Consider the following 18844-nt stretch of genomic DNA (forward strand, 5'->3'; position numbering starts at 1 on the left):
CCGACTTCACAAGATACATTATGAAATTATTATGAAAATGAATAAAGAAAAATAATACTGAAAAATAACAAACAGTAAATTTTTCAGTCTTTTCAGTCAATTCAGTCTTCATACATGTGTATAAATAGATAGATAGCATTCTTGTTTTTGACTTTAGTGGTCATGGGTTGCATTTACAGCTTGTAATAAACCAAACAAAATTGCTACTAAATGTTATTTTTTTGGGGGGTCATGAATGGGTGCACATTTGTTTGCATTTTATTTCGTGACTTCGCCAGAACAGAGAGTGTGTTGCCGAGCGAGGTGGATCGTGTACTGCTCCAGAAAACCGTGTCAATTGAACTCTTTTGCATCCATAAACCAGCTTAAAGTATCAAAAAGAACTTGAACAGGACAGACACAAAAAGAAAATCCTTACCCAGTTAAATTGTTGGTGTGTAATGACTTCGAATGGTCGTAACATGGTGGCAAAAGTGTAGGCCGTGGTAATTCCTTTGCGTTATTTTGTCATCCTATTATTCCTTGTGCTTACTCATCAAGTGGTGTTTTTTCCCATGGTAGAATGGTGCAAAAAGCACCTCTTTAAACTCAGATTATCCTGCTAACCCTTTTGTGGACTATCTTGCTCTCTCTCCCTCCCTTTGCTCGCTTCCCCTTTGCAAGCTGCATTGGTCAATAATGTAAGACTGCATGCTCGCTGCTTCTTGACAGCAGGGCAGCAAATGGAGCAGCCAAACCTGTCTGCTGGTACTGTGAATAATGCAAGGAGGCTGTTCACCAGGCAGTGCTGTTCCAGAGGCACACCGTCTTCTCTCCGCTTGCTGACTAAGACTAATGCGGAGAGAGAAAGATTCCTGATCCTAGATCAGCATTCTCACTCTGCAGACCTTCACAGCAGGTGTTTTAAAGAGGCCTAGTACCACAGCCAAAGCAGGTCTGAGAGTTTGTGGTTTGCCTTTCCCTCTTTTGCTTTGCTTCAATTCCGCTGCTCTCAACCCATTAATGTGAATAATTTGTTTACTTACTAAAAGCTTAGTGCTTAATAAAACACAAGCTTATAGTAACGGCTGGCCAGTTTCTGGAGAGCAAGGCAGCCGGTACATTTGAAATAATTGCACTATTGTAGTTTGACTTTATTAGTTACTTTACTGTACTATAAAATGGAAAACTTATTATTAAATATGGTAATTTTATTTTAGTGTCATTTTAAAAATATTACAAATATTTCTTTGGTATAATTTGTCATTAATTTATACTTATTTTGCATGTCCTGCATTTTTTCCTGTTAGTCTTTTGTTAGACTTCAACAGTTGCTATTTCCTCAATGATTCTATTCTATTCTATTCTATTCTATTCTATTCTATTCTATTCTATTCTATTCTATTCTATTCTATTCTATTCTATTCTATTCTATTCTATTCTATTCTATTCTATTCTGTTCTGTTCTGTTCTGTTCTGTTCTCTTCTGTTCTGTTCTGTTCTATTCTACACCGTTTTCTTGCCATTGTGTAAATAATCAAGTTAAAAATGTATAAAGTTTAATTTTGAAAGTCTAGTACCCTGTAATACAATATATACAATATAATACAATACTATATATATGTGCAATATATACAAAAGAACAGTGCAAAAAAAAGAACAAAAAAAAAGTTTTATTCTAGCAATCATTCTTTCTTACACATGTGGATAAGTTTCATAAAAAAAGCAACATTTTGAACAAAAAGATGAGAAAATCTGGCTATAACGTTCATAAGCAATGCTATTATCGCTTGTTTCTGCTTCGTTTTTGCCTGTGTTTAGATCCAGAGACTCACAACTCTTTCAGAAGTTGCATAATAGTGTCTACCGTTTAATAGTGAAAAAGCGGAAAGCTGGAAAATTTCGTCAATGGCGGTGAAAGAGTTAAGTGACACATGACTAAAATTGTTCAAATGGATGACCTCTTATTCTGCACAATACTATTCAAAAAATATTTTTAAACTGGAAAATGTGCATTATTGTGGTGATATTGGCCATTTGATCTGTGCGTCTGGGGTATTGGTCGACTGCTTTTTGTTAATAGAGCCTCCTGTACGGTTTTAATATTTCAGGGATATGATTTGAATATATATGTGTTGGCAGCTGAAACCTGGTTGTAGAAAACAGAATGTTTCAGACAATATATGTCATTTATTGCATCATTCTTTCTTCTGTAGCTTACAGAAAAAAGTCTTGCTGTTATTGTCTGTACAGATGACAAGTTCAACATTGAAGAAAACACAATTATCGATCAAACTCGCAGTCATAGAGTGAAAATCACAACAGATCATTCTGTTCGAGCTCTTCTCTGATAGAAACTCTGCAGTGTCCAGTGTTTCATGGTGGTCTGGTTGTGAGGGAAGAATATAGCTGTCTGATGTTAATTGACAGTAAAAAGTGTTTTGTGTTCGAGTCCAAGAGAGAGCCATGAGACGATTGACACTTGCACAGTTACTAAACCTCTCTGCAAAATCATGTGCTTATCATACACACAACTTTTCATCTAAATTATTGAATGTGTACAACTGTAAGAAAGAAAACCTTTTCTGGTAGCACTTTATAATAAGTATACAGTAATAAACTAGTTACAAATTTGCCAACTATTAGTTTATAGTTAATAAATTGTAGTCTATTCATTGTTAATATATTAATAGGCTAAAGTAAATAATGAGTTCTTCATACATTGTCACTGTAATTAACCAAATTATTATTGTTTAATTGGCTCTTATAAGAGTAGATAATGTTTATGACGCTATAACAACTTCTCTAAAAACAGTTCTCACTTTAGATTAGGTCACGGAAAATGGGAAAATGTCATCAATTAAATGCTTTAACCAACCATTATTAGACATTAGTTGCATTAGTATTAAGTGTTTCTTAAAATGTGTATGTGTGTGTGTGCTTATTGTATTTGTAAACTTTTTTTTAGGAACACTACTCATTACTACTAATTAAACAATAATAATAGTTTTAATTACAGTGACAATGAATGAAGAACTTTTTTTATAGCCTATTAATATAACCCTTTAGAGACTACAAAATATTAACTGTGAATTAACTATAAACTAATAGTTTGTTAATGATTAGTGAATACTTTATTACTGTATACTTATTATAAAGTGTTACCTGTTTTCTTCATTGTGTAGAAACTCTCTCCCTGAGTTCAGCAAGACATCTATTTAATGTTCACAGCTTAAAGGGATACTCCACTTTTTTTTGGAAATAGGCTCATTTTACAACTCCCCCAGAGTTAAACAGTTGAGTTTTACCGTTTTCGAATCCATTCAGCCGAGTTTCTGATATTTAGAAGAATATCAGTAACCAGACAGTTTCTGGTCTCATTGACTTCCATAGTAGGAAAAAATATATACTATGGAAGTCAATGAGACCAGAAACTGTCTGGTTACTGATATTCTTCTGAATATCAGAAACTCGGCTGAATGGATTCGAAAACGGTAAAACTCAACTGTTTAACTCTGGGGGAGTTGTAAAATGAGCCTATTTCCAAAAAAAGTGGAGTATCCCTTTAATCTGAGAGATGTTAGTCTTCACTTGATAAAACAATCAAGTGAAAAAAAAAGTGAAGAAAAAGAAATATTACATATATATATTCTGTTGAATGTTGGTTTTGCTCTGTTTATGGTTTTGAATGCATGCAAGTATGCTCTTTTTTTCCAAATGTTTACAAATATGATGTTAAAATAGAATGCAATGGTTTCTAGAGCCCTATTCGGACGGGATTCGTTTTACAGGGGTAGATGTAGTAATATAATTTTACCACAGGACGTCTGTAATATTAATGGGCAATTCGCACGGGATAAGAGATTTCAGTAAAACTAGCAGAAGTGGAATGAGTAACTCGATTTACGCACCGTCGTCATGTGCATATTACGGTGCTTCCTAATATCATGTGCGCAAACACATATAACCTATATATATATATATATTTATATATATAAAACAGTTAGGTCCGGTCGAACGATGTATTAATTAACTTCAGATTGGATTATGTTGGTAATAGGCATTTACCTAACGTTAAAAGAAGTTTCGTGACTCTAACAAGTGCTTTCGACCTTCTTTTTGATCTGAATGGTATGTGGAAAACACTTGAGTTTGGTCTCAGACTTGTCCCAGCGTCTAGAACGCAACTGAATGCTTTTTCAAGCGCCTCCATACTTGAAAAAATGCGGAAATTACGGAATATTTACATACATATTTACAGCGGGTCTATTCGCACGGGATTAGTATAACCTGAGGTCATTTTTCCGGACCTTTTTACAGAAGGTACAAGTCACCTTACATTTAAGGTGCACACCTGACATTGTCCGTAATGATTACTGGGATGGCACATTCGGACGGGACTAAAATAACAGAGAAGCTCTGGTAATAATTACTTTACCCCACCTCTCCATGTTAAACTAATCCCGTCCGAATAGACACTTGTGTTTACTGGGTTGATGTCCTCTGATAATCTATTGATTAATAATGATACATTAAAGCAATAAGCCCCAAGAAGCTGTGCAGTGAATTTAGAACAGCTAAGGGGGTTTTATGCACCCCACTCAACTCCTGTGCCTCTAATAAATGCATGGCCATCATCAAATGCAGGTGACAGCCGTAGTGACTACATCACTAAACGTCTCCATCCAAGACACAGCCGTGTCAGGGAAAGAGCTCAGGGCAGTCCGGTCACGGTGTGTGGTGTAGCAGCCAGCCGAACCACCACAAACAACCCACGGAAATCTCTTGATTTTAATCCAAGAATGTCCATTTTATGGCTGTTTAGAATATCAGAGAGAAAACTGCAAAATAAAAAGAGCCCACTTGAATGAGTCACTTGGCATCTCTAAAGTGCCAAGCTCTTTAACTTATCTCGGCCTTGCGTATTTCTTTGAACAACAGCATGCAAACTGGAATGCAATTAATCAGCTTTTTGACTCTGTACACAACACTATACTGCAAAGCTTCATTTTGTGCAAAGAATTTCACTTCAAGACTTTTCTAATGCCTCTAAGCAGGTACAGTATTTATTTCAACTCTTAAATCTAGTTCATGCCAATTTGTGGGTTCTGTCATCAGTATTAGAGCTTTCAGACTCCAGGGCTCACAGTTAGGAGGAGGAGGATTTTCTTATGACTGACAAAAACAGAAGCATAATTTTCTGCTCGGGCAGACACAGTGTCAGCTGAAAAGCACTGGGGGGAAGCCTGGAGATCCACTCCGCATGCCTTTGATCGCATTACGACTCTTCTGGCCTTCAATATGCTTTCAATTTGTGTCAGATTTCCCCCTCGTGCTTTAGCATTAGCATTTAGCAATCATCTGCTTGAGTGAAATCTCGGTCGGTGGAGGAGAGAACAGTTTGGGCTTTGGAGAAAAAATACTAGTAGTTTGGAAAGCGGGAAGGTTTTTAAAATAATCCAGAGCCCAATCTTCAGATGAAAGAAACTGTTAAAAGCAGTCAGGGTTGCATACTGATTGCTCTGGTTATTCAGAATGCACTTCGCTGGGCTCCTAGAGACTTTTGCCTGGAAAATGCAATGGAAAATGACAGCTTCTAGCTGAATTTACATGTTTAAAGGTGTAACATTTCCTATCCTAGGTTAATGTGCAGAGACCATGACCTTGATTTTCCCATTTACAATGTTGCTCTTAGTCTGACACAGCCACAGGTGTTTCTTTATTTTCTAATTCCACAAATGGTGCAGCTAGCAAAAACAACAGCTTTAAAATAAATGGGATATTTCAGTTCTTTTTGGATGTGCATGCTTTCTATGATTTTTTTTTGTATTTACTCGATGCACTTAATGTTACCTGTTGAATGTTGGTTTTGCACCATTTGTGGTTTTGAATGCATGTGAATATGCTCTTTTTTAAAAAAAAAATTAAAATATAATGTTAAAATAGAACGCAATGTCTTGTTGGTTTCACTGTCTGTGATTACTGGTTTGATGTCCTCTGATAATGATACATTAACTTTTAAAAAAACAATACAAAAACTTGGCGAACATTTGAGTTTATATTTATTGTAGAATAAATAGAACAATATTATAGTGTCCTAATCAAACATGAGGTGATAAGGCATTAAAGGGATAGTTGACCCAAAAATGTAAACTCTGTCATTAATTCCTCACCCTCATGTTGTTCCGAACCCGTAAGATTTCCGTTCATCTTCGAAACATAAATCTGAGAGTCTCCTGTACAAACGCAACTAACACTTTGAAAAAGAGATTTAAAGAGATGGTAAAACTAATGAATTGAGCTGTTTAGCAAATTTTAATACCAGTCATGTATGTTAATAATAGAATTATGAGGTGGTGGTGTGTAATTAGGGCCTGAGCACCAATGGTGTGAGGCATTGGAATTGCTCCGTTTTTGTTGTTGTTGTAATTTTGTCATGTGATGTCTGGTTAGGACAGTGTTAAGCAACTGTAAGAGATTGTGATGGCTTTTGTCTCACTAAATACAATTGTTTCGGGCTTCATAAGCGTGATTTATTTATTTATTTGGGTACTGTTTTTTTTTTGTCCGTGTTACATTGTCATGACAGTTTTATTAGGGTCAGTTGTTATTGCAGGTAAATGCAAAATTTAATAAAAAAATCCATGGGGACAGATAATTTAAATAAAAGGATTAAATTGTATAAGTAACTCTTGCAAATTTAATGTAATGTTTAAAATAAAATCAGGTTGGAACATAATAAAAGTTATTTTCTTAATAATCCTACCATTTTTATTTTTCACCATGCAACTGTTTTATTAAAAATACAATTCAGTATAACTGTCCCCAAAAAAGATGAAAGTGACTTTTTTTTTTTCTTGTGGTGTTGTTTTTTTAACCCAATGTCCCAAAAAAATGTCCTCTGATCTGACATTATGTGACATATTCTTTGCGTATCCTCTTTGGAGTTGTATGCTACTGTAGTCCAAGTCATTCCGAAATCTTTGACCTCTGTTCCTCAGCGGGACCAATATGGAGAGACCTGGAAAATGAGAGACACTTGCAGAATGAGTTGGGCACATCCTCAGGGCAGTCTGACACAAGCAGAGCCAAGATAGTGTGTGTGTTTGTGTACATTCATGTACCATCCGCGTGTGTCTGTAATCCAGGAGTTTTAAACAATGGGTCCACCAGTCAAATGTGTGTATGCTTAAGTATTATTGGGATAGTTCGCAGACTTCGCACTCACTGTCATGTCATTCCAGATGACTTGCTTTCTTCTGTGAAACACAATAGAAGAGATTTTGAAGAGTGTTCCAAATAGGGCTGTCACTTTTTATTCGATATTCGAATATGCATTCGAACATGACGTGAAATATCCGTAATCGAACTATAAATAAACTATTCAGTTTTTAAAGTGCCATGTGTAGCGCGTTTTTTGAGTCTATGATTAGACCGTTTGTTTTTTATTTTGTTTGCCATCTCATCCAGTTTCCAGCGCTCTAAACGTATTGTAGCGTAGGCCCATGTCCAAATCAAGCGAATAATAGCCAATAGCCACCCTGTTTTGAAAATGGAAGATAACGCACAGAACGGCCAGCCTGAGCGGACAATTACGACCCCAACTCATCTAAAAAGTAGTGTCTGGAAATATTTTGGGTTCTACACCGTAGATGGTAAAGTAACCGTTAAAGATAAGGTAGTTTGCCGAATTTGCAAAAAAACTAATATATTCGAATACATTGCTTGATATTGGATACCCGTAGACCCCTTTGACTTGATTTATTTTTTTTTTTCTACTGTCTAAGCCTTAAATCTGAATGTGCAAATCAATTTGAGCTTTTCTTCTCCTATAATCGCATGAAATGTTCTTTGGCAGCCTAGGTTAAGTAACATTGGCTTATTAAGATAAGATGAGACTCAACTGGATTCTCACGTGTCTTTAGTTTCACGACTCTCCTTTGCACATCATTCCATTCCTTGTTCCAACAGATGTTTACTGGTAGACTTAAGACAGGTTTCCAGCGGCTCAGTTCGTGTTGTTGCGGAGTCTTTCATCTGTAAATGAAGAGCACAGGAGGAATTTGTAAGGTGTTTCCAGGGTGCCACAAAGTGGAAAGATCACCCAGAAAAACAAAGAAAACCCTTTGTATTCTCAGCCCGGTGAAATGTATGCAATCAGTGTGAGGTTTGACTTTTACAGAAGAGATATGCAAGACTTCGACTAGCTTCCCCTGTATTTCACAGCCGCTCCTTGAAAAGGCTGTCTTGAAGCTGCAAGGAAAATGAGGTTTAGCTCTCACATTCATACAGGTGTGTAATCTTGCAGAATTCTCTTTCTTGTATCTATATTACATTCTCTTTCCTTTTTCTCCGTTTTTTTCCCAATCTTACAACAAATTGTTCCAGTCATTTAAAGTTATGTGTGCCTGTCGGTAAACCATATAGCATCAGATATCGTCCTTTGAGTCAGAACCTGGGTGTAAATTAGGACTATTTACAACGAGGACTTTTTTTGTTAAGTCTAAGCTGTGAACCAAGACTTGCAACTTCCTACTGCTTCCGTCTGCATATTTTCATGTCGCACTAAAAATGCTCATTTACATAAGTTGAAAGGTAACTATAGCATCAGTATGCTTTGTTTTCTTTACCGCTCAAAACCCCAAGACTGTCATAATCATAGACAAGTTTATTTATATACACTACCTAGTGTTGAAGTACTCAAGACCGGTCTTGGTCTCGAGACCATTTTTGAAGGCCTTGTTCTTGTCTCGGTCTCAGACTAAGTGGACTCTATTTTATTTAAAGACCGGGCAAGACACAACTGCAGGGATATCACATAAGACATTTCCCAGGCAGTAAATATGGATCTTGTGTGTCCATAGTGTTGGTCTAGCTTTGGTCTTATTACACTGATAAAATGAAATGTTTCTTATGCACCAAATCAGCATATTAGAGTGATTTCTGAAGGATCATGTGACACTGAAGACAGTAATGATGCTGAAAATTCAACTTTGCTGAAAACAGAGCTATTTTAAATTGATGATATTTCACAATACTTCTACAGTGTACAGCATTTTTCATCAAATAAATGCAACCTTGGTGAGACTTTTCAAACCATTAAAAAAAAACTTACAGACTCCAAACTTTTGCATGGTAGTACAGAATACTACAGTATGTAATTTTTTTTTTTTACAGTTTGAAACATTTGGCTAACCATGTTAGGGACTTTTGAGACTAACCTTAACAGATTGCTTATAAAAATCCTTTAAAACATTGACAACTGAAAGTTATTGTTTTGCAGATCAGTCTAAACTCAAATGCAAGAGAATCCATTTAAAAATCTGCATATATTGCTATTGATTTCACCAACTGACTGCCATCAAACGCTGAGCTTTGAAGGGTCCATATTGGCTGGCATTAGAAGTTTTCAAAGCGATTGAACCAAAAGGCTTGTCACACAAATGGTTCTGCCCACCATATGTTGTCTTTATTAATTTCAACACAGATATATTTTGATAGTGTTTCTGATAAAAAAACAAATCGTATTGTTCTGTCAGTGGTAACAATGCTGTCTGACAGTCTTCTATAGATAAATAGATTGTGTCTACATTCATTCATCTGGTCTTTTTTTTTTTTTGAGATCATGAAATAAAAGATCTAGTGTTTAAATATTACTTGTGGAAATCCTTTGAAGGAAAAATCAAGTCTGGTCGCAAATAGACGAGCCCCTTTGAAGTGAAAGTCTAATTTTGATGATTTTATAATTGTATTTGTTTTTTAAAGTTTTAAATTTGCAACAGACTAATATATTATTTAGTTTGATGATCACCATGTTTTGAAGGCTAAGCACCTTCTTTTGACTGAGCATTTGTAGAAAAAGGAAACTAATGCAGTACTTCAGACTCATTTTAAATCCTATTTGTGGAAAGTGCCTAGTGCCCAAACGTCTGTTTTCCCCTCCTGGCTCTTGCTTGTCAAGGCCCATCAATGGTGCTGTGGACCCATAACTACACCTGAGGCCCTCATTTCTTCCTTTGAATACATTCCTCTCTCTTTTCTTTCAGACATTCTCCATCTTTGATTCCCCACTTCACCCAGCAGATGTCTAGATCTTAACTTGCTCTCCTGTGGTTGGCGAGCTGGCAGACGCGAGCCTCGCGTGCCCGGTTCCTTCAAGCCCTGTGGGGAAACGCGCCTACCTGGGCGGCTCTGTAATTTTGTTTTCTCTTCGCTTCTTTCATATGAGCGCACTTACATCCACGCAGCAAGGTCAAGCGAGTCTGGAGAACTTGTATGATTCTACATCTGCAGGACTAAATGCATTTACCGCCTCCGTACGTACGAACAGGGTGAGTTTGAGAACCAAAGAAAGGAGTGATTTGACGGGAAGGACCAAAATAAATATGTCAGACATCTTGCCATCTGCACGAGGGGCATTCCAAAGGGACTAATTAGCCAGCCGTGGTGGGCTGGATTGCTCGTTTGAAAGTGATTCGCTCTTCTAGGAGAGAACAGGTGGAGGAGTTGTTTTTTTTTCCCCTTCACTCACTTTATCGCGTTTGAGTGGTTTGGCAATTGCACTTTTACTCTTAATGCCTGTTCTTCTTTGTGTGTTTCATAAAATGCCTTCATTGGTGTCTTTAACGCTGCCAATCAGCTGCTGTTGTTGGTGTCCCTTAGGTGTATAGCGTTTTACACATATTGCAGTGAGATGATGAGTCTGTGGAGGAGATGCTTAATAACTTGTTGGTTCTTTCCTCCCTCTGGTTTATAATACGCTTTTAAAAGTGAGTCATACTGCCTCAGAGGGAGTGAAGAATTGTGGGTCCACAAAGGAAAAAGCAGGATTTGGAATAGTTTACTACTATTATTTCTTCAATGTGTTGTGTTGTTTGCATTGTATGCACATTTTATGTGCTACCACTTATAAAGATAGTGTGCAAAATATGCATTTTTCAGCTAAGAATGCAAATGAGTTATGAGTTTTATCGCAACATATGTGACATTTATTTGAAATATAAATCTTTTGTAACATCACATGCTAGTCGTAACATTCACTTTTGATCTTTGCTAGATAAAAGTATACATTTTTAAAGTAGTACTATTAATATTAGATGTCCATCCATCATCTTCCGCTTATATTATGTATTCATATTAAATCATACTGACCCCAAATTTTTCAACAGTAGTTTCTGCATTATGTAGTATGTATACTGTGCACAGAATGCAAATGTTTATACTACTTCTTGAAACGTTTACCATTGTGAAATGCATACTGATTCACATATTATTTTAAAAAACTTAGTAGGCACTTTACAGTTTATACTGGCCAAATTAATAATGAACTTATTGGATGCCTCTATCATACCCTGAATTAGATTATGTTTTGAGAATTTGATTGGATCACATGAGGGCTTGTCAAAGGCTACATTGTTTGAATCTTAACACGTTAAAAATGCAATTGAATTGTTCTGCCCTTAAACCAAAACATGTCCGCTTAGGAAAGTGTTGTTGCATGCCCGGGTTTGTTAGGAAAAAAACATTCTGACCTCTTTGGCTCCTATTTACCAACGTCTCTCTTCAATCAATATGTGCAAGCCCTTTGGGTGCATGCAGGGCGACGTCAGCTATTTACAGTGTGTGTGTTTTCAATACTTCAACTCCAGTGACTTGTCAACGACCTCATAAGCTTGTGAACCCCATCGGCTTTGTGCGGTTATTGCGGACAGAGAGTCTAATTGTGCTTATGGGTGGGAGAAAGAAAGCACGAGGGAAAGAGAGAAGGAAAAGACGCTGGGGTGATGAATGATACTTATGTGTGCAAAAACTTGAATTTTCTAATCAAGTTTTAAAGAGCACATTTCATTTTTTAGTGTTGTTTGCTAAGGCAATCATCGCTGTTATTATTTCTTGTTGGATTTTGAAGTCTGTTGTAGTTTGTTTTATGGACATGAATAAAACCTCAGATTGTGTGGCTTCTTGAGGAGAGGTGTTATTACTTTTCTAGGTAATCAGACTTGACGTTTTTCACCTGGCGAACGATCAAAATGGAAAACTGTACAGTGAAGCAAAAACTTAGCAACCACTTAGCAACTCCCTAGCAACAGCATTCTAAAATAAATATACTTTTATAATAAAATAAATATATAAATATACTTTACCAACTGCATAACAACATCCTACCAACACTACTAATAGCATGCAACACTCAGAATACTTTTTCATCTGCATAACAATGTGTTTGAAGAATCCCAGTTAGAACACCCATAATCAAGCATCATCTTAGCTCGAAACACCTTAGCAACTGCATAGGAACACACTGACAACCATTCAATAACACCATAGCAGCTACATAGCAGCATCCTGCCAACTAGAGCTACACGAGAAATCATTAAAAGACCGCAATCTCTATTCAAACACCCACGTGATCTTGTTCCTAAGTGACAAGGATTTACCTGTCTATTAAACCTTTGACAAAATCACACTGTAACATTCAAATCTGCGTTGGTGCTGACCCAGAGAAAAGTGTTAACGTGTGTAGGTATGAAATGGCTTCACAAACCATTCATCCAGTAACGAAACACGTGAAGTAATTATGAGTGAGTCATTGAATCATCCATTTAAACTGAGGTTTTTAAATAATTCAGATTAATTAAACAATTTAAAGACACTGCAGCGATTAACATTTTGTCAGAAACTCTGGTAATTTGCGCTATTTTGTTTAGTTTGTTCAGAATCGTGGGAGAATCGTGATCTCTGTTTGAAACAAAAAAAATCGTGATTCCCTATTCAGAATCATGCAGCTCTACTGGCAACCACTCAGAGCTTGCTTGCATCCATATTGAGAATGAGGACATACTCATAGGTAGCTTGCTGTCACGTGACGAATTGAGCCCGTCCACCATTTTGGGAGGATACGCTATCGGTTGCCAGGGGCAACAGTGCAAGAGCAATACAGAGACGGAGCAGGAAAGACGGCTCGAGGAATTATAATAAAAATTACGAGAAAATTACGAAGAAATGGAGAAGAATGCGGCAAAAGAGAAGGGTCCTTACAGGGAGAAACTTACTACCAATGCCAAACAAAACATTTTTTTTTTTTTTACTTTTAAATTTTAAAATACGAAAAAACTGTAACACATGGTTCCTACGGTTTCCATGACAATCGTGTGAGACACTGGAGCAGTTTTTTACACAGCAGTGTTTTCCAGGCATTCTAAAATAGTGCGACAACCTCCTCTACTACCAATACAAACAATGAACGGTGCTGGCGGGTATCCTCCCAAAATGGCGGAAAGGGGAGGATGACGCGGTCTCTGAGGGCGGGGGCGCTGTGGCGTGACGACATCTCCTCATTCTCAATAGTGACATTGTAAAAGTCACTCTGAGCACTATCAGCAACACAGAAATGCCCTGACAACCACCAGTACACCTTGGCAACCGAATAACAAAGCCCTGGCAATCATCCAAAACACCCCAGCAACCGCATAGCAACACCCTGACAACCACCCAGAACACCCACCACTCATATGAAACTCGGATATAGGCACTCGAATATTAGTTTTTAGAAAAATATAAAAAGCCTTTATTATTTCATGGCTTAAATTTTAAAAACAGGTGACAAGCAACGGCACACCTACGCGTTGTGGCCAATAAGCCTTCATCAGGGTGTGAGTACAAACACAATCAGAGTTCTTTTAAACAGCAATCAATTAGTCACACGACGATCACCTGGTCATGCGACACAGGACAAACGGAAGGAACCACCTTTCTGAATAGAATCACCCAAACAACCACATAAAGTTGTACTAGAAGCAACTTGTATCACCTATCCTACTGCAAACTGCATGATTTCCATGGCAACATACTACACAGCCAACAAAAGTATGTTCTAAGATAAGTATGTTCGCTTTGCCAACGTTCCTATTAAGTTATGAAAACGTTATTTTTTTAATGTAGGCTACTCTGAACGTTCAAAACGTTTTAAAAATTTTGTAAAAGTTTTTTTTTCTTTATGTGAATGTTCCATTTTATAATTTGGAAAACATGATGGAAACGTTACCCTTGAATGTTCTCTGAATGTTCGGAAACAAGTAGTAACATTTAAAAAAACATTACACGAACATCCAACTAAATTTTTCGGGTAAAAACTTTCCATGAACGATGTTTAAGTAATGTTTTTGTGCTAACATTTTGAGAACAATATTACCCTCTTTCCCCACCACTGATGGAAATTTCCGGCTTTCCGTGTTGTCACTGTTATACGTTAGGGGGCGCTTTGACACATCTTCTGAAAGAGTACTGAATCTCATGATCAAAACACATGAAAAGAAGATGCAGAAACAAGTGATTTCATATGTAATCATATGCATATGTAAAATAACACGATCATCAATCTTAAACAGCATATAAATCAAAACTGCCTAATGTTACTGAATAAAATGTCGACCCAGGATGAGCTACAGGACTGTGCAAGCATTAGGGGTGTTGATGGACTCAATCTACTCCATCTACGTTTTGATCATCATTCTGAATCCGATCCAGACGTAGTCTTTGAGCAAAAAGCGGAGAAAATCAAGTTTTAGCCAAAGTTCTGAGAACGTTCCCTGTTGGCTTGGTAGCAACTTCATAGTAACATGGTGAAAACACTCCATGCACTAGCTGCATAGCAACACCCTGACAACCACCAGAACACCCTGGCAACCGCATAGCAACTGAAAAGCAAAGCCCTAGCAATCGTCTAGAAATCCCTAGCAACTGCATAGCCACACCCTGGCATCCAGTCAGAAGTCTGTTAGCTGCATAGGAAAGCCCCAGCAACCACCCAGAACACCCTACATGGTGTCAGTCAGTTTTTCATGGGTAAGCACTACTGTAGAAATCTAGTTCTTTCTATATATATTTAAATCGATGTAGTGCTCATTAACATGTTTAAGACTATTTTTTTTTTTTTTGGGCTTGCAAAATGCAACTGAGGGGTTTTTCTCTAATCAAATAGTGCTGATTCAGAAAACGTCTGCCTTAATCAAAACCTCAAATTGGGTTATTCGCATGCTTCTGCTGTGGCCATAAAAGCCAAACCAATGTTCTTTTAGTGTAGTGTAATGAGGGACAGGGAAACCTCCAGAGTCTGACTTACTGCTGAACATATGCAGAAAAGCCTCTCTGTCTCTGCCAAACACGCAGGCTCACAGCCCCTCACACGGAGCCCGCCTTTGCTGTAATTTGAGGAGAGATGCTGGCAAAAGACATGAAAAGATGCCTGTGATACTACTGTTGTCCACGCTCCACAAGTATAAGACAAGCTTGGCATGTCGGCACGATGATTGCTTTTGTGTGTTCTGGTCTCTCCGGACCCCTCAAAGACAGAGAGGGAATTACTGGCCTGCAGCCTCTGATAGTATATCAAGATTATACGGTGCTTTCCAGACAAGAGCGGACCACCACCAAAAAGCTTGATTGTGTCACTCACTAACACATTTGAAGGATGGCTGATATTTGAGGAAATTAATGGCTGTTTAGAACGATTTCGCATTTTGAGGATTTATGGGTCATGTTGTTTGTAGTTTGACTGACTGTATTTCAGAGTAAAATAGGATATTTGATCTGACATTTAAATGGTAAATGGACTATTTTCTGGGTGTTTGAGGCAATTAAGGGGAATTGTAAAATTGTTTGTTTGCCAAATGGAGAAAAATTAGAATGTTTCCCTACAGAAAAGTAGCATGGTATTACATTATAATGAACAAGAAATCATAATTGCCGTTTTAATGCAAACATTTGTCACTTGTAGAAAAAAAACATGATTGAAGTACCTTGCAGTGCTTGCACATACCCGATTTTAGGCTAGAAAAAGCTGTTGAACATTTCCACCCTTATTGCCGAACACATCTCGACCTTTTGTGACAACATGTCCCAATAGTTTACACAATATTGTGTTGTCAAAACGACAACAGCAGGTTAGGAGGTTTTTCAGTTAAATTGATAAACAATGATTGATAATACAACGCAATTTTTAATATATTATGCAAAAACATCAAACCTCTGTTTAGGCTAATAAATATTGTAAGTAATAAATTGAATTATTTAAATATATCCAATAAAACTATGAAAAATTACAGTTAAAATCTACCTCTATTATATTGTTGCCTAAATATGCTAGTGGGGTTAATTAGATATAGCCTATGTGACAACTAGCCTCGTTATCTAAAGTAAAAGTACTGTAGTTTTACCATTTGATAGCATTACTAAACCATAGTACTTTTATTTTCATGTGTTTGATGGTGTATTTAAGATAAATTAGCTGTTTACTGACTGTTATTTCCCATATGTCATTGAATCATATGTTAATAATTGCCTCAATGCATTGTGTGTGTGTTTGTAGGATGCAGGAGAGGGAACTGCAGCGTGTGGGCAGGAGATTGCTGCTGTTGGGCATCTGTCTGCTGTCTCTTTGGGGTCAGCTGAGTCTGGCCTCAACACATCGCAGCCATATTGGTGAGTTGCATGCAAACATATAAATACACACATTAACTTTAATGGGAAGCATTAGAGAAAACAGACTATCAACTCAGATGTTGCCCACTCAGCTGCTGCACTGAGCTTGATCCCCAGGTTCTGAAGTCCATTTTTCCTGGAAATTCATAGACAACTGTTGCTTTGTTGTACTTGGGGTTGAACAGCCTTGCATAAACTTGTTTTCGAAACCATCTGCTTGACCTTGTTCAGAAATATGGCATTAGCTTGAATGAAAATTTTCTGTTGGCATTAGCTTGACTAAATTTCTCATATTGGAGATGCAAGCTGCTGAATATCCTTACGGAAAATAAGTTTATTCAAGTGTGCTATTAGTATACTTCTTTTAAACTAAAAATAAGAAAGTAACTTTCCGTCTTGTTTTTATGTACTTCTCAGAAATATTCTTCAAATTGCACTTAAGTATACTTGACTTATACTGACAGAAAAGTCTAAGTATATTTGGCCTGTACTTGTTGATCGAGATATATGCATGCAATGATCTTGTCCCGCATTTCATACTGTATTACAGTTTGGACTCCAACAAGTGATTCCTTAATTAAAAAAATTGAAATGTTGTATAATCGAGCTCTAAACATAATGGATAAAAAGCCAAATCGATGGCATCACTGCAACGTTTGAATTTTTTTTTTTATATGCTAAGCTTTACACATTTTAAAAATCTGTCATATATAAAATGGATTTTTAAATGTTTGCACAATAAGGCACCATCTGTTGTATGTAAATTGATAAAGAGACAGGATGATACAAGTAGAATCACTAGGAGTTCGGCAGGTGGGAATTGTAGGATTAATTTTCGTAGAACTACACAAGGGCAAAGAGCCTTTTCTGTTGAGGGCTCCAAACTCTGGAACCTGTTGCCAAATGAGTTTAAGGCAATACTTGAAATAAAGTCCTTTACATTGAAGGTAAAGCGGTGGTTTAAAATAAACCAGAACTGCACACATATTTGAATGTAATAATTGTTTGTTTTTGTGTGCTAGAGTTGAAAGCTCCATTCTAATATGTATAATTTAGGTAGGTATTTGAATGTCTATAAGTGACATATTGTGGTAGTTTTATTCTATGAGTAGTAGTTTTATTTTTTTATTTTTTATTTTTTATTAGAAAAGCCTTTCTAGGGAACTGAGATGCAAATTAGCTTTTGCTATACTCTCTATGTGCAATACATATTTTCCAGTTTTGACTGGGATCATGTTTTTTTTGTATTGTCCCTATACAAATAAACTTATAAATAAAAACTAAATACTTAAAAGTATAATTAAGTATTCTAAGTATTCTTGGCTTGTACTTGTGTTTACTATTTTGATTGAGTAGCTTATTAAATACTTTTTTTAACATGTTCATGTTTATATAGTAACAAGCTTTTGGGTGGAATAGCTTATAGAGTAAATAAAATAAGCATGGAACTGACCCTTGATCTTGGCCCTGATCGATAATAATAATTTAAAGTTTATTCAAGTGTTCTGTTAGCATACTTCTTTTCAACTAAAAATAAGAAAGCCTACTTTCAGTCTACATTTTATATACTTCTCAAAAATATACTTTATGCACCTCTCAGAAATATACTTAAATTACACTTAAGTGTACTTGACTTATACTGAGAGAAAAGTCCAAGTATATTTGGCCTGTACTTGTATTCAAAGTATACTTCACTTGTAGTTGTGTTAACTCTTTTGAATAGCCTATTAAATATACTTTTTTTACATTGTTTTTCATATACAGTCTTTTGAAACTTACATTGTTTGAAAATATTGATTAAAATATTAATATAAAACATGTTTCTAATTCATATTGATTAAAATATTGATACAAAACAGATATGTTTCTAATTCTGTGTATCTGAATTTTTGTTTAGGCTAGTCCACTGGTAGTGTACATAGGAATTTACTTTAATTCTACTTTACTATTTCCCCGCCATTGACTGAATTTTCCAGCTATCCATGTTTTCACTGTTATACGGTAGGGGGCGCTATGACACATCTTCTAGTACAGAATCTCCGGATCAAAACACAGGAGAAGAAGACGCTGAAACAAGTGATTGAAGATTGCTCACTCAAATGTAAAATAACGTGATCATCAAACATTAAACAGCGTGTAAATCAAAACTATTTAATATTACCAAATGAAATGAAGCGTAACCCATGAAGAGAAAACGACTGAAGTTTTGGGGGCGTTGGACTCGATCTACTCCATCTTTGTTTTGATCATCGTTCTCAATCTGATCAAGGATGAATTTGTCTTTGACAAAAATTAGATTTTCTCAACTTTTCTGTTTAAAATGTTGCCTTTCTTTATGAAACTTACCAACATTCAAGAGTTAATCAAAAAGGATGCATGAAGCTAA

At 36.4% G+C, this 18844-nt stretch overlaps 1 protein-coding gene across 2 annotated transcripts in view; it reads left to right on the forward strand.

Moving 5' to 3' along the window:
- The window catches only part of tafa3a (TAFA chemokine like family member 3a), a 98679-nt gene that overhangs the window by 48289 nt on the left and 31546 nt on the right, over positions 1 to 18844 (forward strand). Inside the window, exons 2-3 of one of the 2 annotated variants that reach the window (XM_084426394.1) lie at positions 10026 to 10310; positions 16346 to 16458. In XM_084426394.1, coding sequence (XP_084282520.1) covers positions 10279 to 10310; positions 16346 to 16458 — 145 coding nt within the window. In that variant the 5' untranslated portion in view covers positions 10026 to 10278. The remainder of the gene's footprint in view (positions 1 to 10025; positions 10311 to 16345; positions 16459 to 18844) is intronic. The other variant, XM_084426395.1, reaches the window with a different exon arrangement.

The sequence above is a fragment of the Rutilus rutilus genome (assembly GCF_951802725.1).
Source record: "Rutilus rutilus genome assembly, chromosome: 12".
NCBI classification, from domain to species: Eukaryota; Metazoa; Chordata; class Actinopteri; order Cypriniformes; family Leuciscidae; genus Rutilus; species Rutilus rutilus.